At 39.0% G+C, this 24,320-nt stretch overlaps 3 protein-coding genes across 3 annotated transcripts in view; all 3 read left to right on the plus strand.

Annotated features, from left to right (window-relative positions):
• Positions 1-1,756, plus strand: part of LOC122538829 (facilitated trehalose transporter Tret1-2 homolog) — a 60,333-nt gene extending 58,577 nt beyond the window's left edge. Inside the window, exon 8 of the mRNA XM_043673268.1 lies at positions 1,226-1,756. Within this exon, the coding sequence (XP_043529203.1) occupies positions 1,226-1,363 (138 nt within the window). The 3' untranslated portion in view covers positions 1,364-1,756. The remainder of the gene's footprint in view (positions 1-1,225) is intronic.
• LOC122538830 (dorsal-ventral patterning protein tolloid-like) overlaps positions 1-24,320 on the plus strand; it is a gene marked incomplete at its 5' end in the record, with an annotated part of 383,300 nt that overhangs the window by 316,280 nt on the left and 42,700 nt on the right. The window lies entirely within an intron of this gene.
• LOC122538828 (dystroglycan-like) overlaps positions 11,865-24,320 on the plus strand; it is a 192,661-nt gene continuing 180,205 nt past the window's right edge. The window contains exon 1 of the mRNA XM_043673264.1: positions 11,865-11,941. The gene's annotated coding sequence lies outside the window, so the exon portion shown is untranslated. The remainder of the gene's footprint in view (positions 11,942-24,320) is intronic.

The following is a 24,320-nucleotide window of genomic DNA, read 5'->3' on the forward strand; positions in this document are numbered from 1 at the left end:
CGTTAATTGACTGAGAGTTTGCCTCTTTATCTGGCTGTCGGCAAGTACAGTTTTCGAAATGATAATTATGCATGGGCGAAAAGAAAACGGTTTGTTCCTGGTTTATCACAAAATAAATTCTACATTTTTGATTTGATGGAAATTGACACGTAAAGAATCTGCCGCAAAATTGATTTTTAAGAAGAAAATTAAATTTCAAGGTCAATTTTTTTTTTTTTTTTTTGCATTGTACTCTATTTATCGCCGAGGTAAAGTGGCGAAAAAGTTTCTTGATCATTTAATACTGCGGACGTGTGCGTTCTAACAGCGACTTTACGGTTCTGGACGCGTGGATGTAACATTTATATTTCGAATAATGTTAACGAAATATAGTTTTATCATTTGGTTATCTAGACTCACACTGATCCTGCAACCATGACAAATCAAATGTTAGTGAAATCTAATATGAAAATTATGTGTGTTCCAACAGCGACTTTACGGTGAATGTAATGTTTATATTTCGAATAATGCTAACGAAATATAGTTTTATCATTTGGTTATCTAGACTCACACTAATGCTGCAACTATGACAAATCAAATGTTAGTGAAACCTAATATGAAAATTACCAGACCATAAAGTCGCTGTTAGGACTCACGTGTCGGCAGTGTTAAATAATTAAGAAACTTTTTTGCCATTTACTAGAAGAACTATTGGGTTCCTTGAAAAATTTTTATCTTTGTAACGAGTAGAATACAAGACAAGAAAAAAAAATTTTTTGACCTCGAAATTCTAACAGCGACTTTACGATTCTGGATAGGTGGATGTAATGTTTATATTTCAAATAATGTTAACAGTTACTTTCATCATTTGATTATTTAGACTCGCACTGATGCTATGATAAATCAAATGTTGCAACCTAACCTAAACCTAACCTAATCCAGAACCATAAAGTCACTGTTAAGACTCAGCGTTGAATGATTAAGAAACTCTTTTGCCATTTTTCAGAACAACTACCGGGTTCCTTGGAAAATTTTTTACCTTCGTAACAAGTAGAACACAAGGGCAAGAAAAAAAAATTTTTTCACCTTGAAATTCAAATCGAAATGATGTCCGTATGATAGCCACGGACAAACTTCTCTTTTCATCCTGTATTTGTGAATGTTTGTGATTATATCTCATCCGAAAATTGTACCGCGTTTCGTTTCATTTAAAAAATTCTCAATTAATTTATGAACGATGTTTCAGACGTTCGGTCTGCACGGAGCGTTCTGGTTCTACGCGGCGGTCGCCGTGTGCGGGCTGTGTTTCGTTGTGTGCTGCGTGCCGGAGACCAAGGGGAAACAACTGGACGAGATGAATCCGGACTACGCGCAGGCACGGTAGTATAAGGCCTCGTTGACGGGGGGATTGTCGAACCTGGAGAAATCCAACAAACCCCTGCCAGGAGGTGCCTATCCGAATCAGCACGACCCGAGGGAGCTGTACAGCGCGAATCCAGCCACGGATGTACCAACTACATCCCGCCAGGCACCAATCTACAGGAGCAATCATCGCAAACTGTCCGACTACTGCAACATCTTCGCCGAGAAGACGAACCGAATCGGCCGGAACGTCGAGAGTTTCATGCAGTCGCGCGGATTCTTCGCGGCGCGTCGTTCCACCGACGAAAGCTCGCGCAGCAACGCGACGAACGTAACGCACCGAAGCAACGGCGACGTGATCAGAAACGACTATCGATTCGCCGACCCGAGGCTGGCCGAACGAGCCGAGGTACGCGAGGAGAATCAGCATCGTTACGGTCGAATCGGACGGAGCCGACGATTGGAGAGAACGTCCGTCTATCCGAAGGACGTTTATCCAGATGACGTCCTCTGCCCGGAGGAAAGGGGGGGCATCGCGTCTAATTACACGGATCGCGATGCGGAGACAACAACGTTGCAGTCTCGGCAACGAGTTCGGCAACGCGATTACACGGCCGCGTACGAGGACAGCGACTGGTGGAGAGGGATCTCGGGTGATTTAAACGGTCTCGGGTCTAAGCCGAGCCTGAGGAACGGCATTAGTCGCGGGAGGGGCGAGAGGCTTTACAGCTCGACTTTGCCCAGGCGAAGCAGAACCATCAATTTCAGAGATCAGCCGGGCAACAGTTCCCTCGAGTCGCGGCGTGGCTATCTGAGAAGCTTGCAGGACCTCTCGGACCTCGAGCTGGACGACAGACCGCGAGATCTCGCCGACTCGTCGACTTTCCTATCGTCGAACAGAGACGACTGGAGGAGCGACAGGCTGCTGGTTGCGGCACAGGACGATGGCTACAGACGTCGAAGGTACCGCGAGAACCGACTCGAGGACGATTATCTGAGACTCTACAGGAGCTTGTCCAGGCTCAGCAAATACCCGCAGGGTGGCAAGTACGAACCCGGCCAAGTACACTACGAGAGGGAATGCAGGACGTTCGGCAAGGACACGGTCGCCTTCATTTATTACAAAACGTGCTACTTGTGATGCACGAGGGAATACGAATGCAGGGTCGATGACGACAGTGCATCGTCAGAGGATCGTCGTCCAGCCGTCGATGTGCTTTGCGAGATCGGCCACCTGATTTCCACGATGCTCGTTCTTCTTCTTACGTAATTACTGCGACTGAGTTTTCGAAATTTTCTTGGCTTATTTCTCGCGGAGTTTAGAATGTATTCGAGTATTACACAAGTTTCTTTTCTCGTACAAAATAGAGAGAGAGAGAGAAAGAGAGAGAAAGGGAACGACTTGGTTTTCGTCAGAGCAAGATTTCACTAGATTACTCTCGTTGAGTTCCTCGATCGATTTGATACGAGCTTTCATTTTTCAGTTTGACCCGAAGTCGGTAGGCGTTGTATAAGATTGGTCAGAAACGCGCGCGTTCGATCGAACCTAACCTAACGATCTTCGAGTACTTGACGTGTAATAACATTCTAAAAAAAGACTTGTATCGAGTAATCAAAAACCAAGAAAAAAAAAGAAAAAAAAAGAAAAAAAAAGAGGTACAATTTATATGAACGTAGAATAGGGGTTTAACGATTATGAATAGAGGATAAAGTTAAAGTTAATGATTTAAGGACACAGCGAGACGATTCGAGTGTTGATTCTTCCTCCCTCTGACCAGTTTTATGCTCACTTTCGAATACTGATAGTCGTATAAATCGTGTCGAATAAGATCTCCTTTCCAAGCCACACGACTGAATTACGTAAATTACGTATTAGATATCATCTTCGTGATTTGCCTTGCGAAACGTTGAACGACATTTTGACCAAGAAGCGCGTTAAATTAACATACACGTTATTTTCCGTAATTAATCGAAACTATATAGATATATATATATACATATTATATCGAACGAATATTCTTGCGGGTTACGCGCATTCGAGAAACAAAAAAAAAAAAAAAAAAGGTGGATCTCATCGGAACAAAAAAAAGAAAAAAAGAAAGAGAGAGAGAGAGAAAAGAGAATATAAAAAAAAAAGATAAAGAACGCTCTTCCGTGCAACGTGCCTTCTTCGAGAGCACGTAAACGTAGACGTACAGATGATGATGAACGCAAAAATTCGTACGTGTACGTGTAAATGTAGAAGAAAAGAAAAGAAAGAAAAAAAAAAACACACAAACAGGAGTGGAAAAAAAAAACATTAGTCGTACATTACGTATAAATTGTTTAGCATAGAATCGATAGACTGGTCCGTCGATTGTCGTCGACGTTTCTCTAAAAAACGTTTTCAACACACTCACACCGTGATATTTTCAACCTAAAACGTCTTCGAGTTTCGACTCGCGAAGCCTCGAGAAGCTTTAAGAATTAAATAGAACTAACAGATGTGTAATAGCGTGACAGAAGCAGAGGTTTTCAATTTTCTTCCAGAAAGCGAGTTCTTGTTCTTTCAAGAGAAAAAAATAAAAAAAAAAAAGGGGGTGCACGACTGACTGACATGTTCAAACCTAGCGGTTTTTTTCGTAGTTACGTTGGCCAAGTAAAAGAACGCCGAGGACAACGCCGTGCGACACTTTGTTTCTCTGTTGAAACGTACGCGGCGTACGTACGTGTTAAATCGATGGGAAAATAATGGAAATTCGTATCCACGCACGGTGAATATCCTTCGCGCGCCATCGACCGGAGAATGTACGTATTTTTCATTCGTTACGCGACGATCGTACAAAACGAAACGACTGGAACGTAACTGTGGAACGTAATGATCGATCAAGGGTGATCGAGGAAATCGTTCGTTGCCTTTTCCCACCGATTTAACACTACCCGCACGAACGAGTGACACAACCGACAGTTGTCGCTGAGAAAAAAAGTGTAGAACGGAGAGAGAATAATTTAGGCAGGGCAGATTGTTTTATTATTTGTCAGGATTTGTCTATATATATATATAAAATTATAAATACTCGGGGGGCCTCGTTCTACGGTTCTAAACAACGGCCACCATTGACTTAACGATGACAATATTATTACCTGTAGATATACTATACATATTATGCGTACTATCTTTCGTACTAAGTACCTATTGTATAAGATCGATTATTATTGTACATTGTATACATATATATTACCTGTACGAACACTTATATGCACGATCGTGCAACCGTTCGGATACAAAACTTTTGCGACAATACTGTAACTAACCATTGCCAAACTCATTTGGGGCACGCGCGCGTACAGGCCGAAACTTGGAAACAACAAAAGTATGTAGCATCGACGATGGTCGTGCCTCTTTCGAAGGAAATGAGGAATTTTTGACACGAAAAGTTCGTACGTGATTTCAATGGCACTATCGGCAGTTCGACTGTCGTCGGCGATGAATTTTTTTTTTTTTTTTTTCACAACTTTTGTCGAGATGAGCGTTTTGGTGTATGGGGTGTAACATTCGTGCAATGATACCATCCAATCTCGAATTCAAGGGCGAGCAGTCTTTTTTGCAGGGAGGGCGAGGGAGGGGAGGAGGCATTCGAGAAAGCGGCATTTGTATTTTGTATTTTTATATAGTTTGTAGAAACTCGTCAGCGTCGACTATTGCAGAAATGATGCTCTGCGCTCTGTGATCGAACGCCTAGTCTTCACGGATGAAAATATTCCCCCACGAGTTATTATTGTTTCAATGAAGAAGAGATTCCAATATTGTGTATATACGATACATATATATATATATAGAACGAAGAAGAGAATTCGTTTGTTGAGAATTTACGTTGGCTCGTTCTGATAAATTTTCTAAAAGAATATCGCCAAGTAAAGATGTACTTGACGAATTCTAATTAATTAAGTGTCCAGCGTCAGGGGATGTTAAATTTACCGACATATCAGGAACGGATAGAGTGTTTCACGTTGATTGAGTTATGAATTTCATTTTTGGAAAGGATGCCTGATAGCGGCGAAGCAATATTTTTTTCCGTGCAGTCTATCGGCAGGATTTCTTACAACTGTAATCGTTTACACACCCCGTGAGTCATATCCCTGTCATATCTAATGTTCTAACGAAGAGTGCTGGGTCCTCCGACGTACGATAAGAAATAAGAAAACGTGTACTTAAAACGCTCAGAAGAAGAAGAAAAAAAAAAAAAAAAGAAAGAGGAGAGAAGAAAGAAACGAATCGGATATACTTTTGTGGATCGATGTGTTTCCTGTTCGATTTGAAAACGTGATTCTAAATACTTCCAATGCTTTCGTTAGACACCCAGGACACTGAACATTGAAAAAACATATCCCTTTAAACGTTGATACGTAGATTTTCGTAAAAAGTTCTTCATACGCGTGTCACTGTCTACGAGAGTAGAAACGAGAACGCAGCATCTTCGAATCTCATAAATCTATATCTACATGAATCTTATAATGCTCAAGGGCTTGGACGCAGTATTGAATAAACAAAACTTTACAATTAAGTTGACGCAGGTGCATTGCTCGTGAAACGAGTGCACGTAGGATAAGAATAAAACTAATTTAAAAAAAAGAAAAAAAAAAGATATTTCGGGATTCTACATATGAATATAGATATATATACATATGCGTTAATAAATTGTACAGAACGATTCTTCGACCATCGTGAGACTATCCTGTTTTTCTTTAGTGTACTGCGCCGAACAATAAGTATGTAAAATGTGGTCTAGAACGGCTGGATAGGTATAGTGGATAAATTCTCTGGTACAACTATGCAAACAGTAAACATCCTCGTTCCTTTTCTAATTAATCAGAACACCTTTCTTTCGATTAGTTGATAACGCTAAGTGAAGTATAAAACTACAGATACGCAGCGAGCGAAAAAAAAAAAGAAGAAGAAGAAGAAAATGCAAAAGAAAGGAAGAAAAAAATAAAAAAATAAAAATCTGCACTGTGCACTTTCGTGAATTGAAGGTATTATCGTAATCCTTAGGTGTAGCAATCAGCGAAAGTCAGATTAGAATTCGTATTAATGCAATTAATGCACGCGTAGCCATGCGATTATTATAAACATCGGGAAGTCCTGAGTCGTTTGATGATGCAGGCCGTGGTGTGATGCAACATTTGCTGGAAGTAATAATATTTGTTTCAAACAAGGACGGAAGAGAAACGAAATTTCGATCAAAAAATTCCACGGGCAAAGTGCAATCAAAAAATTTATCGATTGATTTTTTTCTTTTCAAAATTATCCTTCTCACCGCGGATTAAAATCTTTGTTTTGGAAAAATTCCGTGGCCCGCATCAAACACACATGCATCCTTGCGTGCATCCTTGTGTACGTATACCGTGTGTGAGAGTGTATGTACGCTGTATATTTATGTGCAGGTGTAAAGATAATGAAAATTGCTTGTAAATGTGCGGAATGAGATGTACGGACAAATGCAAGTTACGGAAGATTGAAAAGTTTGTTTACCGCAAAAGCAAAGTTGAGTATGTTGCGAAAGAAAGAAAAATTTTCAAAGCAAAAGTGATAGCGCATCCGAGTGTTGGAAACGCCACGGCCGGCTACGTAGGATCTATATGCATAATTGCATCTTCTATTTATCGACAATAAATTAAAACGCGAAATATTTACAAGTTATCGACAATAAAATAAAGGACATTCGAAGGAAGCGCTGGCCGTCACCGAATGGGATGTTCGAACGTTTGTATGTAGATGAAGCTAATCAGAGAAGAGAATATTCCGAGAGAGAGAATGTATTTTTCAAAAGCTGCAAACATTAAGGGTATATATATATAATAATAATAAAAATATAAATATATATGTGTATATATATATATATATATATATACACACACATATATCTGACCTAGCCTAAAAGGTCGCACCTAGCTTCGCTTGCTAGATTTAATATTTTTGTAATGACGCTTAGACGTAGCTCGTTTGTACCTTCGCGGTTTAAGAAACGCGTTTATATATTCGCGCGCGACAGCTTTGAATCGATGACGCGCGAAATTCGAATCGGAGCGGGGCGTCGAATTCGCGTTACGACCACCGTAAGGAAAGATCGTGATCCGTTAGCGAACAACACACACACGATGTAATGTAAAATACGCTGCTGCACGAGTTCGAACTCTTCGACTTACGCTTACCACCTTTCTATAACTGATCTCTTCGATTACGTCACATACGTAGCTGTAATAATTTACAAGTGGAATGATTCTAAAACTAGACAGAGATGATCCCAGAAATCAATGTTGTTTCAAGAGGTGAGCGCAGAGGTCAGTCGGTTCTTGAGCGAGGAAACTTGATTCGAGGAGATACGAATAGCACAAAACAATCCTGCCGATACGGTGGTACGAGAGAATTTGCATTGAAAGAGAATGTGCATGTGGCGAACGAGTGCACCCTGTATTTATGCTACGAATAAGTATGTACTTAAAATTCGTAATTCGTTTAGCGTCTGCATTTGTACCTCTCTAGAAATAACAAACGATACTGGATATCCAAGCGCTAAATGACCTTCGGCGGAACCAACTATTTGCGTGTTTGTATAGAAATCCATATACACCTACATAAAATGCCAAAAGAAAAAACAGATATAATCGTTAAACGATCGTTTTTCTTATTCACTTTTAATCAAACATTTCCTACACAATGTCCCAAACAGTCCTATACCATGTTCACAAATGTGTATATACCTTTATAGATTAAATGGCGTGTGATTTCTTCACTTTTGATTAAAAAGATTAAAAATTTTCGTTTATTTTACGAAGCTTGGTTCACAGACGTACAATTATAGCCATCTGTACTCGAGAGGGCGTACTACGCCGCATTTGTGCACGCAACGTGACGAAAATTCAATTTCAAAATGTGAAATCACTCACCCAACTGTGGCACCGAAACGTACGTCTCGCAGTCCACCAAGAATTGGCCGGTTTGCACTGCACCAAGAGCGACGACTCGTTTTGTCAGGAACTCGATTGTTTGCGGTCCGGTTCTGTTTTCCGTCATCGGATATTGCTGCAAACTGGCAAATACGAGACACCGGTTACGAACCAACTACCGAACTTTGTTAGTTTTGTATTTAAATGAAGAAATACGCTTGCGACGATCACAACGTCAAGGGAATGCTTTAACAATCGAGATAAAACATTCTAGAACGTTTGTTCTACTCTGACATGTGCTATTTCGACATAACCTCTAAATATCAGAAGATAGAGCGAGTACGTATAGTACGTCAAATTGAGTATCCATAATCGCACAAACGATTATACTTAGTTAGGAAAAGTACTTGTGACTGCACATTTACTTACACTGTAACGCCCATTTTTTGAAGTTGCTCACACACTAGAAAACACCCGGCGACACAACACGAAACACTTGTCAAATGGACAGTACGCGCGTAACTTGAAAATGTTATACCTTGTAAAATGTGATACCTTGCAACGAACGATGGATGGCGCTATGCGTGTAGAACATGGCGACCTCTGTACTGAAAAAGAAAAAGTAAAAAAAACCCTGTACTATCTAGACACAAATACTAATTACTAATTATAGTTTGAAAATTTTCAAATTCTTATTGAGAATTAGAGGATTAAATGCTGACTTTCTAATGTTTTTCGTTTTCACTTCTTTGATCGATAAAATAAAATTGATTAATACAAAAATTATTTCCCGACGTTCATGTTCCAGAAATAAAAAATGTATTTGCGTATAATCAATTTATTGTGCATTTGAATGGCAAACAACATATATTTCATTTATCTCAAAAAAAATATATGCAAATGAAATGCAAATATAGTATGGTTACATAATGATGACGTAGCCTTAGATATCCAAAACTTTTTGCAAGTGCGAGAAGCTGTATTTACGTTTCCCAAATTAAATACCTTATTAAATTACCTCTAGTACTTGGATCTAATTATAACTGCAGACATAGATGCCGATATTTTTCAAATTTGACGTCGCTGTTCCATTTTTCTTACGATTTTAACAGAGACCACTTTGCCACTAACCGTTATCGAAGACGACATTCCCGCGAATATTCTGCAAATTCAAATCATGAAAGATGGCGTCTCATGAAAAGCGCCGTGAAATGAAATCGCACCGATGACAGTCTCTGGAATGTAATTTCACTCGCTACGAGAGATGGCGACATTGTATACTTAAATGTGTTCCGAAATAGCAGTGTCTGTTAGAACTCTTAAACAGTATAGTTTTATTATTGATGCGTGGACGGTTTCGAATTTGTAATGAGATGAAAGTGACAAGTTTTTGATAAAGTTTTTTGACCGTTAGGAAAGGCAGAGACGTCAATGTGCTACAGGGTAATTTGAAAACAGATAAGAATAATTCATTCTCTATGCGCATATGTATCGGATAAGTCAGTATAGCATACGATTGCAGATTCTTGATTATATTTGATCATCTATATATATATATATATATATTTTATATCAAAATACGTGACATCAATACGAGACAATAGACATACAATCGTATGCAATTCATACACAATTTATACATTATGCGCTCAATCGATCCTTACGTTCGTAATATAGCGCCGAGTAAATATTACGAAAAGCTTCCTGCGATTAGCTGTCAAAGTTTGAAAGATAAAATTACAGACATTTGTCAAATCAGCTACTTTTTAATAACCAAGAAAGATTATAGAACAAAACTTTTTACTTTTGTACGAAACGTGCATAGTAATTTTAGCTTATCATTGAAAGAAGATTACAGCGCCAACCGAATAACTTGTTGCAATTCTCGAATTTACGCGATCGATCTATGGCAGTAGCTCCTAACATTTTCGGACTTTTTTTGCACCATTTGGCAGTCAATTTCTCCAAATTGTATTTAATTTTAATATTGCGTTACTATATATCTATATTACTTAATTCTTTTCGCATATTACATAAAACATATATTTCTGAGGTTATGCGTACCCCAGGTTGAAAACCGCTGGATCTACAGTAGTGTAATGTAACACGTAACGTAAAGCTGCGTATCTATTTATTGTACATTTCTGTATCATATCATCATAATTCACTGTAATATGTAGATAGACAATTGTTACATCGTCAAAACATGATACAAAGATACTTTTTACCAACATGAAGATGCGACGATACGATGTGCGAATATGCAACAAATGGATACGCAGCTTTACAGTATCTTATTTACGCGGGAAGCATAGTAAGAAGAAGCTATCGAGAAATTGTCAGGTAAAAACTACAATCAGTAGTTTCTAACCCTGTTTGTGCATCGTCGAATATGTTCATAATTTAGAAGAGTGAATTATATTGAAAGAATTATTACATACATTTAGTTCAGTCACCGATATTAGTTAGGAGTGAGTGTTAGTACGTACTTTTGTTGGTTATGCATTGGGTTGATTGTAAGTGAATACACGAATTTATATTTTGTGCTGTTTCATCTGTAATCGTGTTCTATTCATCAATTTAATTAATTTTATTCGGCAAAATGAAATTAGCGTGTTAATATTAAAATCTCCTTTCACTGAGATCTTAATATTTCTATATGTAAATGCTTCCTAAGGAATTTTAAATTGTAGATTTTCGCGTAGGTTTAGATTCATTGTCTGCAATCTTGCGTACTTTCTTAGTAAATTTCCGCGATGTTATTATACCAAATCGATAATGCCGCACGTGACACGTAAATAGTAAGAGGGTCAGGCGACCTCGAAAACGTAGGACACGAAAAAGCTATGATTGAAACGAGAGGTTCGATATCGATGATCGATGAAACAGCAGAAACAGTAGCCGAGTAAACTTTGTTAATCAACGAACAGAACTCGTGTTATTGAAATTCTTCTCGGTTGGGTGAAACACAGCGAGTTTGTCAGTCAGTCGTCGAAAGAACCGTGTCACGATTTTCCAACGAGAGATCGTCGTTAGAAAGGCGGAAAAAGTCCTTACAAAGGTAGAATTAATTTGCGGGGAAATGTTCGTCGATCGTTCCCGTTTCTCCCGTGTTGCATCGTACTCGTAGCTCGACCCGTAAATCAGAACGTGCACCGTTTGAAGACGCAAAGGGTTACTCGACGTTCTCATCGCGAGTGCCTGCCTCTTATCGGCGCTATTTACCCGACACAGCAAGCATTCCCCCCCCCGGATCGGAAAGAGACTTTAATAAAAATGGTAGCTATCGCTTGAACGGGTTGCGGAGGGAGAAGGGGGGATGAAAGAAACAACGTTGAAATACAGGTCATTCCGATTAAGCACGCGCGTTTCTGGGGTGCATTAAAACCTTGCGCCGCGCCGGCACAAGGTCTCGTTTATTAAAACCGCGCGACCGGAATTGACCTTAATCGCCGGTCTTTTTCGGCCATCTTCCTAGCGATTCCGCGAAAACGCTTCTCTACGAGTTACTTCGTTAAATGCGGGGCCACGCGTTTCAACGAATGCGTGCCTCGAGTTTCAAAACGCCTCTCTTTTGTTTCCCAGATCTTCGAGCGGAAGTGAACTGCAAGCAAGCAGCCGGTTCGGTCAGAAACATTTTGGACACCGCTCTGCGTCGCTGCGATCGATATGGGTATGTCAGAATTTTTTTCCTTTTTTCTTTTTATTACACAAGTTACTTGCTAAACACAGTGGATGATTGTAATCATCTACCTACTTGAAAGAAGTAGGAAAATAGTTTGAACGGCGTGGAACAACGTGTGTTAAAGTTTGGGTCGAGTACTGATATATTTACAGCCTCGAGGATCGGCACGTGGATATTCCTCGCAATTTTTTGAATTGACTTCGATCTCCACTTGGGTCTACCTCGGGTTTTCCTCCTTGAATCACGAGAATTAATCGTTCCTACGCATCCATAAATTCCGCGTTCGTGCATCGGACGTGGAAAACGGAACGTCGTTTCTCGCCAAAGATGGATATCCGTGGCGTGCGGATATTTTTTCGTCGCTGGTATATATAGTGTAGGTGCGCATCTCTCTCAGGATTTCACCGTGAAAGAAACGGCTCTCACAGCCCTTCATCCGCGACCTAAATATCCGAATCGGGTGGAAAGAGCCGGATGGAAGGCGGGATCGGCGCAGCCGTGAATCCCTGTCCGAAACAATTAACCACGTTGAACGGAGGAGGAATCGTTTCGCGCGGCTTCTTACGGCGCGCGATGTTCCTCTTGAAAGGCTCGCTGGTGAAAACGGGAACGCTCGTTTCGAGCGATAAAGTCGACCGACATAATAACGGTCTGCTGATTTCTTTTTGTTTTTTTTTTTCTTTCTTTCTTTCTTTTCTTTTTTCGTCAGTTCTTGTTTTTCGTCGGGTTTTTCCGCACAAAGCGATCGCTGTCGTTAAAATGCGCGTCGAGCGATTGCTCGCGACGATTGTGAATCGGCCTTCGAGACGCTCGCCGAACGAAATATAAAAATAGGCGCCAATCGTGGCTGAGATGTGTGTACATTGTGGCAGGAAACTATGACCGGATGTTCGATGGCGCGTGACTCGCGTACGAAGATCCGTTTGTAATACCGGGGCCTAACGACCGATCGTTTAAATATTCCGTCGATATTCAACAGTGGCATATCGAACTGCTTAAGTTTCGTGTCTCAACAGAGGGAACGTGGAAAGATTTATGCCCATTGCGCTGGCAAATGGTTCGCGGACCTTAACGAGTGACCAAACCGTGTACAACAATTCGTCGCTTTCTTTTTGAACTCGTCGGTCTGACATACCGCTGGATAAAAATTGCTAAAAATAAATTTGTTATTTGTTTTTCCTAGATTATACTTAAAACTGAGAAAATATTGCAAATTTTTGGGTTACAAGCAATTCTCGACGTGCGTGGATCGTGATTCCTGGCGCAATAGACACCGTTTTCTGAATATTTAGTTTCTTCAAACCTCTAAACGTAATTAAACGTACGCGTCGTTGTGAATGCAATTGAAATCTCTCTCGAACGTTATCGTTCAGAAACAGCAAAGTGGAAGTTCGTTATTATCTTGGCCTCGATTCGTACTTGTTGGTAGTCTGCATAACGTTACTCGAGGAGAAACGAAGACGTACCATTTATTTCACCGGCGCTTGATTTATTTATTCCCTACGAAAATAAACTCCTAGACGCGCAAGAAAAGTGAATAAACCTTCCGTTTAGCTTCCGGTTTCTATTATTTTACATGCAACCGGACGCTTGCATCTCGTCAAAAGTTTAGCATTCGCACAGTATTCACGACGGTCCCGAAGTGAGAGCCTTCGGAAACTTTGATTTCTTAAGCAGTGGAACAAAACGCGACGCGAGGTAGAAGAAAACGAAGGGAATCAAACAGCAAACTAAGAGAGTTGAAGTTTCCACCAGTACTGGAAACGTTCGATTTACGAGGGACAGTGATACGAGGAGTCGTGCGAGGCTCGCTAATCGATTCGCTGGCCGAATACAAATAAGCGGAGTTGCGAAGTAGCCGGACAATTAACTGCTCGGGACCACGAACGTGGTGAAGCCAAGCACGTTGTCGCGACGAAGGTAAAATCGGAGCAGATTCGCGGATGAATGCCGGCTCTGTGCTCCGCTCTCATCTTGCGATAATCGCGCGTTCGTAAAAAGCGACACGCACACGAACAGGAGGCATTAAAACTCCGGCCCAGATTCGCCGGATATCTTCTTCGTTGTCGACTCTCCCGGCAAGAAACATAATCTAAGATTACGCGTAACGATCTCAGAGATCTGCGAGAGGTTCGTCCCGATATAAAACCACCGCCTGAAGTATCGAAAGTTTACCCCTGAGGACGTGATTTATCAGAATTTCTAGATTTACAAGCCCATTGTTCTTGAAGGCACCCGTTGTTATCCAAGGCGCGTAAGTCGTTCTCTGTTGGAACGAGTCGTTTACCCGATCAGCATCGTGACACGCTTGCATTCATTATATGTAGAAGGCAGTCGAACGTCGGATGGACCGAATAGTCGACCCAGTTTCGGGCCCGTTTTAATTTCAATACGCGATTTGCATTCGCGATCGCCAGAAGTTGAAACGTTGGCTCGTCCAACGAACACCAGCCAGCCTCGACGGATAGTTAAAAATATCGTGCTAATTGGTCGTGATAACTTCTAATCTCTTTTTTCGTTAAAAAATATTCCAACATACAGTGCTGCCCTCTTAAGCGTCCACAGTTGGGAAGAGTGGTTCTTTCATATAACGATGTATATTTTTTTTTATTGTATCGTGTAACGGATGAAAATAGATATAAAAAAGAAAACAAATTAGTGAGCTCGAAAAATCATTGAAAAAAATATTCTTAACAGTTATTGGCCTTTTGGATACTATTCATTCATGTTAGGCAAAAAATATTTTCCATCATTATCATCACAGTTTGAAAAGACATTTATATGGCCTCACTTAAATGGACTACCCTGTATGCTGGCTCTAGTGATACTGGCCAGAAAAATTTCGTGTATAATACACGCTAATGATGCAAATGGGTCAACATCTTTAGACGTTGAAATTCGTTCCTTATCGTTGGCTAATAAATTTCATTTGCACGATCCTCTTTACAGCGCTTCGGTGGCAAGTGGACGTTGATAAAATTGTCGTCAGTTAGTGGCGAGCAACGATGCTCGTTACGGGGTCAAACGAGACGTCAGAAGCATCGATACGTTGATTGTTCGGAAAGTAATTTCACTTTTTTCCGACGAGTGTCGTTAGTTGTATCTTTAACCAAGCCAATTTCATTCTAAATCATATTGTCATTATATATTTTGACAGCTAACATTCCAAGGTTTATTTAAAAAAAAACAATTTCTTCTTAATTCTGCGCAGTTTTTTTTTTTTTTTTTTTTTTTTTTAGTTATCGTTTTGAAAATGGAAAATTTTTATTCTCCATTTTTGGCATATTTTGCTTTTTTTATTGCTGAAAAGGCGAGACTCTTTCTTATCAACATTCAATGAAAAGCAACTGCACAGAGTCAAAAGAACTTTTTTTAAAAAATACATCTTGAAATATTAGCTGTCAAAATATACAGGGTGTTTCATAACATGTGGGACCCAACGTACGTCTAAAAACAATGAAAAAAAGTCATATAAATCAGCGTACAATCAGCTCCCGAAGTGGGTCCCACATGTTATGAAACACTCTGTATAATGACAATATGGTTTAGAATGAAGTTGGTACTAAAACTCGTCGGAAAATTACTTTCCAAACAACCAATAGCTCGTTGGAAGAGAAACTCGTCTTATCGAGTTTCGAAAGTCGGTAAAGGAAAGATTTTTTCGTTCGGGACTCTCTCTCTCTCTCTCTCTCTCTCTTTCTCTCTGTCTGATCTGATCGTGAGATTTTATTTTGCAACCGGTCACACACAGACTCGTTGCCAGCCGCGCTATAAGCCCGCGCGAATGCTTATATCGGCTGGATGGAATGTTATTACAAGCCCGCCGGGGTTATTACAAGCGCGGACTCGAATCAAATTCCAAGCATAATGAAGCAATACAGACCAGACCAGGCTGTCGGTCTTTCTCTTTTGGCATCTGCCCGCATTGCTCGCGTTTTCAATGCGAGCGCGCGCGCCCGTCTCGCGAATTAATTACTCTAGCACGCGCTCATATTCGTGTCCGTCCCGCGTTTTATTCTCGCATCCTCATAGCGCGCGATGAGAATCCGTTTTCATCGAGAACGTGTCCGCTCGATCCAACACGCCGAAAATTAAATTTTCATATCGGATACAGACGAATTTCTGCTACTTATTGGGTGTACACACGCCTAAATTCCAATACGCGGCGCGATATATTCCGCAAACAACATATGAAATGATTTATTCGTGTTAACGTGTTTGTAAACGAAAAATATTAACAAAAGTCGGTATGTCGCGTTACAATTGTCGTTACAGAAAGGAATATTAAAAATATCAAATGTTATTTAAAATATTGAGAGGGTGAAACAAATACTTGTGCACCTCACTTGGTAAGGGACCTATACTTGTAGGGCATAAGCTTTTCACAGTAAGAGAAAAAGAAAACTGTTAAGCCACGACTGGTGTCGATCATGTATCTTGTACGTATGTATGTATATCCCTTGAGATTGTTTATTGAAATGAATCAACATGATGAATTTTGTCTTGAATTTGTAATAAGCCTAATCCACTGTCCACCCTATATCTACTCTTGGCCTTAACAGAAACATTTTCGCAAAAAGTGCTTATTTCACTATCTTCTGGAAGTAACTATTACGAATTTGGAAATAATTATTACAGTCATTACTATCTGGAACCGCCGAAAATTAAATTTTCATATCGGATACAGACGAATTTCTATTACTTATTGGGTGTACACACGCCTAAATTCCAATACGCGGCGCGATATATTCCGCAAACAACATATGAAATGATTTATTCGTGGTAACGTGTTTGTAAACGAAAAACTATTCACAAAAGTCGGTATGTCGCGTTACAGTTGTCGTTACAGAAAGGAATATTAAAAATATCAAATGTTATTTAAAATATTGAGAGGGTGAAACAAACACTTGTGCACCTCACTTGGTAAGGGACCTATACTTGTAGAGCATAAAAGAAAACTGTTAAGCCACGTCGATCATGTATCTTGTACGTATGTATGTATATCCCTTGAGATTGTTTATTGAAATGAATCAACATGATGAATTTTGTCTTGAATTTGTAATAAGCCTAATCCACTGTCCACCCTATATCTACTCTTGGCCTTAACAGAAACATTTTCGCAAAAAGTGCTTATTTCACCATCTTCTGGAAGTAACTATTACGAATTTGGAAATAATTATTACAGTCATTACTATCTGGAACCGCCGAAAATTAAATTTTCATATCGGATACAGACGAATTTCTATTACTTATTGGGTGTACACACGCCTAAATTCCAATACGCGGCGCGATATATTCCGCAAACAACATATGAAATGATTTATTCGTGTTAACGTGTTTGTAAACGAAAAAATATTCACAAAAGTCGGTATGTTGCGTTACAATTGTCGTTACAGAAAGGAATATTAAAAATATCAAATGTTATTTAAAATATTGAGAGGGTGAAACAAACACTTGTGCACCTCACTTGGTAAGGGACCTATACTTGTAGAGCATAAAAGAAAACTGTTAAGCCACGTCGATCATGTATCTTGTACGTATGTATGTATATCCCTTGAGATTGTTTATTGAAATGAATCAACATGATGAATTTTGTCTTGAATTTGTAATAAGCCTAATCCACTGTCCACCCTATATCTACTCTTGGCCTTAACAGAAACATTTTCGCAAAAAGTGCTTATTTCACCATCTTGGAAGTAACTATTACGAATTTGGAAGTAATTATTACAGTGACTGTCTGGAACGGCCGTTGCAATTAGGTCACTGGCCACTTAACCCTGATCCCTTATCGCGATTCACTTACGAGGACTCCATCCTCCTAATGCCACTAATTGATTCGCCCTTAATAATTCGTTTTTAAGTTCGCTGTTAGGTTATTACCGTGGCACGATGCCATTCTTTCAGCCATTTAATGCCTCGAGCCACGATAAATAACAACCCCTGACTAAGCGCCACCTGCGAAAATCATTGAACGTTTCTCTCCTGCGTTGGTCGTGCTTGTAATTAATCGGAGTTTTTGCATTTACAAGATACGTCACATCGTCCATCTTCATTCGAAAGCCTTCGCTCGTTTTTCGTCTGGTTCTACCAACATCCGCCTCTGTTTCCATCGATTTGTGCCCGTGTCTTCATCCTGGATCACGGTCCTCGATCTCATCCTTCGTCGAGTCGTACACTCTCGTTTACAAGTATCCATAAATTTTCTAGGGGTAGCAATTCAAGAACGAGTTATTAACAATGAAATTTTTTTGCCTTTCTTTAAATGAAAATTTAAAAATTTTCCAATTTTGCTAATAATTCTAGCGCAATTCAAAGTAATTTTCACAATTCTAAAATAATTTCTAGTTTCGATGAACTTTCTAATTTAGCTTGCTAATAACGAAGCTTGTTCAAATCTTGAAGCTAATGGCCCTTTTAGGCTTTCTCTACATATTGAAAAATTCATTTCTTGAATAATAAGAATTACGTGTTACACAGGGGTAAGACGCCAGGATTTTAATTAAGTGAGGCCAGAAAAATGTTGGGAACCACTGGGTTAACGTTAAACATTTGCATCACGACTTAAATCGCGCGTGATCATGTGTATCGTAATTTATTAAATCTGATTATTTATTAATATTAACTTTTTTTATCCATTAGATAATCTAATATTATTTATTAGAGATTATCTAATCAGTACGATTATCTATCAATACTTAATATTAATTACAATGAAACATCAGAATACATGATATTATCTAGAGAGCTAATAATCTAACCAGTGTAAGTCATTTTTGATTAAGAACAGTTTGTTCTATGAAAATACTCTTTCTTTTTTTAATAGATTCTTCGGTCAACAAAACATAATTATTGGAATATAATTCCACTCACGTTACTATATAAATCAGTTAAAATCACGTTACTACATAAATTATAAATTATCGCAAAAATATTGTTAAAAATCACATGACTATATAAGTTTTTGGAAATAATAATTAAACTGTCCCATCGATTGATAGTTTTGGGTTATAATATTATTGAATTGTACGTATTGAAATTATTATATTCAATATAATAATTTGTACATGGTACAATTGACTTCTGAGCCTTTTATACAAGAACGCTGCTGGCGTTTTATACGTTTATAACTCTCTCGTGGAATATTTCACCTCGTGATACAGATAATATTAATAATTATGAAATATCTTGGATCACGATCTACGAATTGTCAATGCTATTGAGCTCTTTTGCTTGATAAAAGCGACTTTGACGATAAAACAGATGAAGGCCTTCGCGTAAATTTTACAATACTTGACAATATATTGTACCATAAATTTTCTACGACAGTAACAATGCTTGAGGAATTGGGCAATACGTGTTCAATTCTTCAAAAAAAAAAAAGGCACGAGTGATCTTTGAATGATTCCCAAGCTTGATCATCAAGACTCTTGACAAGTGTCTTGAACACTTGCGAACGGAGGGTGTGTGCATGTACGTATATCCCGCCTCGGGCCGATTTTTTTTCCCGAACGGAAATCGATTCAGAAAAACGACCGATGCGTCAATGCCAGACTCGAGACATCTGGCATCGTCGTGAACATTCTTGCTGCGTGAAACCAATGAAATCGTGACGGACGGGCTCGGCCAGAAGCCGAGTACAGAGAAGAGAAGAGACAGAACTGATAAAAAAAGAAAAGAGAGAGAGAGAGAGAGAGAGAAAGTAAAGGGAAAAGAGGGAAGAAGGAAGGCGTAGGTGTCGGTGGTGAGTTCACGGTGAAAACGAGGGGCGCAGAGTGCTGAAACGAATGGGAACAAAAAGGAACGAGATAGGGGAAAGGAGAGAAGCGAGAAACGGTAGACGGATTTCATCGGTCGTGGGGAGAAACAAAAAGAAAAAGAAAAAAAAAAAAAGGAAAGAAAAGGGAGAAAGAAAAAGAAAGGAGAGAAGAGAGACTTGGAAGGGAGGAAAACGAGAGAGGGACGGATAAGAGAGGTGCAGTGGCACTTAACGCTCGAGATGAGCGAGTCGAGTTGTACCAATTCTCACCCAGTGACGCGATCGTTCCCGTGAACTCTGAACCCAGTCTAATGAATCAGCCAACGTTTATAGAAACCATAAATAATACGGGCTCCCTGTTACGCCAGACACGTCTCGAGTAACAAGTTTCGAAAAGAGAACCTTTGTCGAGTAGTACTTGCTCCATGACTCCGCTCGAGACATCATTTGAGAGAAACGACGTTACGTGCCGACGTAAATTTGCACGATCTTGCGAGCGAGATCGTTTTTCTGTTTCTTTAGCTGGAGAATCGAGAACTCTCGCAGTTCGTCTAGAAAACGGGTTCGTTTTCTCGATTTAGAGCAGTCGTTCAGTCCACTTTCTATTCGTAGGTGACGTATTTCACCGAATTATTCGAAGCAAAGAGAGCCAAATGGTCGATGGACGCTGCCTAAATAATCGAAGTTTAAGACGCTTGTAATTTTTGACTAATAATAATATTGAGGAATTTTAAATAATCAGTCGATTTTAAATAATCAGGGGCTTCTGGTTACGAACATGCTATTAATTTTTCTAGACTTTAGTTTTCGAACACGTGTTTTATAAACTATGTGGTAACCATTGTTGTCTAATTCGACATCCCAAAATATGCCTCGTTTTCGCTTATTTTACTAAGTCCGTGATATTTTTTTCTCTCTTTCACAAACAGTGTATTTGCCACAAATGTAACAGAAAAACCATCAGGATTATTTACACACTATTTTCACAAATTACTCATTTACTCAAATGAGGCCACTAGTTAAACTACTACTAATGAAACAAGTTCCTGTTATTTTTCTAGAGGAAGGTAGTCGACAACAAACTGAATGTACCGTACGTAGTTTTGTCGAGTAAAAACAGGTTTGAATCACTCGGGAGGTAATCACAATTTAAGAACCGGTCAAATTTGACCGGTTTCGATTATTTTACAAATCAGAGATAATTTAGCCAAGATGAATGCATAATACGAAATCAGGAACACTCGAGTATCATCAAAAATCCATCTGAAACAATTAATCTTTGTCAACGTGAAAAATATTTGCATAATGCAATCGAATCAGCATTTGCTGTTTCAACAACAGTATCTTTCATTCAACTTTTACAGCACAAACGAGGTACGTGGTTTCAATAATTGTAGTAATTACCGACCTTGAATTGGTTAATTCGCGAAGCCAGCTTTAACCCAATTTAATTTTCTAAAACCAGAACGAGTCTTACGACGAGTCTCTCTGGTGTGCACAAAGTATAAGATAGACAAGTAGAAATCTCTGCTTGGTGAATTCCTGCGATCGTTTTCAGGAAAGAACGATTTAATACGTAACTCGTCGAGTATCATTCGAGCGGTTTCGCGAGGAATTTTCGCGTTAGGTGATAAAGGAAGAAGTTATTTCGTCGGCGTTGCTGTTGTCCTCGGCTCTCTGATCGAAAGTTTGCCGCCTGTCTTCAACAGTCTTGCTTTATCTTTCCCGCGCGCTGATCTCGTTGTTCGCGAGCTTCAAATATAACTCGGCATTCAAATATAATCTAAAAGTATCGCGGTTGGCTCGTTATGAATCACCCTGTGCATCAAGCAAACTGCACGTATATAACGGAGCTTGCCTTGAGTCACGTAGAACACACGCACGCGAACACGTACGGCAAATAATTAAGCTGCCTTCACATCGGCTCCTCTCCTTGCTCGATTGTCGTTCAGTCCCAGCGATTCTTAACCACTTGCGCAACTGGCAACTGACTGCGGACCGTAACGAGCGACCATACCTTTTGAACTCGTCGGTATGTTATCGCTTTGAAAAGTAAATACTGTATTATATATATACTATAATATATAACTATAAGAAAATATTTTAATTATTACCAATTTTAATTGAAATATTTTAAACATTATTATTAAATACTTAATATAATTAATAATAATAATTAAATGTTTCAATTGTACAGTATTATATATTATATAATATTTTTTGTACAGTATTATATTATTTATACAGTATTATATTATATAATTATTTGTACAGTATTATATTACAGTATAAAGTATTTGTACAGTATTATATTATATAATGCTGTATTACTATAATATATACTATAATACTATAAATATAATATATATATAATATATACTATATATATACTATATACTATATAATATATACTATATTTATACTATAATACTATATACTATAATACATAACACAAAAATATTTTCTCTTATTAAAAAAATGGTTAGGGGTCCGGCAAAATGCACGTCGTGTCAAAAAAGTCCTCGAAATCACAAAGTTTAAGAACCTCTTGACCGGTTGAGCCCATTATGCATCGAGGTTCTACCCCAACGTAACGTTTCGTTCGCAGTTTCCTTTTCGCCGATTTACGTTATCGATTTCTATTCGGTTCACGTTGCATTTTTTTTTTTTTTCTAATAAAAAAAAAAAAAAACAGAGAATTTCACGAATTTTTTCTACGTTTATTTCTTCACTTTATTTCCCCTTCCCGCGAGAGATTCGAAGAAATCGAAGCATTGCGTCATCGAGTTCCTATTTCAACGTTATTCGATCAATTTTTCAAACATCACCGCCTGATTTAAATTATCCGAGCGACGAGCTTCCGCCCTCACCGACTTTCCGAGTTCCCCGATACGAATTGCACGTGAACTCTCGCGGCAGGAGCGCAAGATTTAAATTTCCTCGAGAGGAAATTCCCTCGCGCGAACTTGGTAACTGGCCGGGGAAAACAAAGCGATTCCGCGTAACAAGGAAGCATTCCTTCGAAGCTGGATAAACTTTGCAAAGCTCGTAAACGGTCTGCCAAAGTCGGTACTCGGTTTCTTAGAGCCGGCGCACAGGGTGAATAGGAAGAGTCTGCACGGGAAAAAGTAGAACGCGATGCGACGCGACGTCGCGAGCCGTAACGTCTCTCACCCCGTGGAAAAGCGTGTTTCAGCGTACGTTTCTACGTTGAAAAGGCGAAAGTCGCGCATTCACGGTCGGTGAGATACGCACGGGCGCGAGGGACACGTGCACACACACACACACACACACACACATACAGATAGATAGACTTGTGCGTGGACGGTACTGCGCAGACACTGAACAAAGCTCCCCCAAATGAATACGCGAGAAATTTGAAGGGAAGTGCGGCGGATGCGGCAATCTTTAGTATTCAGCGCGACCGACGCGAACGTTTAAGAATCCCGGCGGCAAACGAGAGAGGAGCGTGGAACAGACCCCGCTGCCTTTTCATCGGAATTGTACATGTGCCGTGATCTCCGAATCCAAACTTCCTCGCCACATTTCCCCTCCCCTTCTTTCCTGCTTCTTGTCGACCTGTCGTCAGATCTTTGCGTTTTCGAATTTTTTCAAATGGGAATTTTTAATCTAACAGAGTGGAGAAAAGTAAAAGGATTTAACAAAAACATATAATTTTTAAATTTTTTGACACAATCAATGTAAAAGGTATACAGTTGGTCTTAATGAAATATTTACACACAGCGCATGGATACTGTGAATTTTTTTGAATGAAATGAAAATTTCGTGTAATGATACATGTGTTCACTTAATATAAAAAGGGTACGGTTAATCTTAGTTAATAAAATATTTACGCAGAATTGAAGATTCTTGAATAGATAAACGTAAGTAAGTGAACTACTATTGAATTTTTATTTGAACAGCTGCCAGTTGCGGGATGACATTTTGCTTATTCTATCAGACGATTAGAAGGTACGTGTCATTTACTGAAAATTTGTTTCGTGTATCTTCGATCGATTGTTTGAATTCTGCTATATATTTCGTTTCTTTCCTCTAATATTAATTATTAATAATTGTAATATTCGAAGAATGTTAGGACTCTGTGGAGGCCATTTTCAAAAATTGATAGAGCTTCTTTTTTAAATAATTCATGACTGTATATACTTCAGCTTTATAAATTGGTGCATTGTCCCGTTTTAAATGATCGTTTCTAATTAATCGCCTCTCTTTTGGTATAGCGATTTCTTTTAATATAATCCAAGTACTATTTGTAATTACTGTTTCTTCCACTCCAAAATAAGTATTGTATCTTCAAATTGTAATAATACCCTGATGAATAGTTTTTGATGTTACTTTCGCATCAAGAATTCATACAATAAGGGAGAAAGCAAATAAATATTTACTTATTTTTGTAACGTTCCAAATGTACGTAATTATGAATAATACTTATTATATTAACTAACGCGATAGTGACTGACTAGTATAAATTTAATTCTGGCGTGTTCAGTTCTGCATCATGGCCGCCAGATTTTAAACGAACCGAGATCTTATATTCTATTTATCTGAAACATTAATGTTTACTTATTTTTGTAACGTTCCAAATGTACGTAA

Source organism: Frieseomelitta varia, unplaced genomic scaffold (assembly GCF_011392965.1).
Source record: "Frieseomelitta varia isolate USP_RPSP 00005682 unplaced genomic scaffold, Fvar_1.2 scaffold_180, whole genome shotgun sequence".
In the NCBI taxonomy this organism is placed as follows: Eukaryota; Metazoa; Arthropoda; class Insecta; order Hymenoptera; family Apidae; genus Frieseomelitta; species Frieseomelitta varia.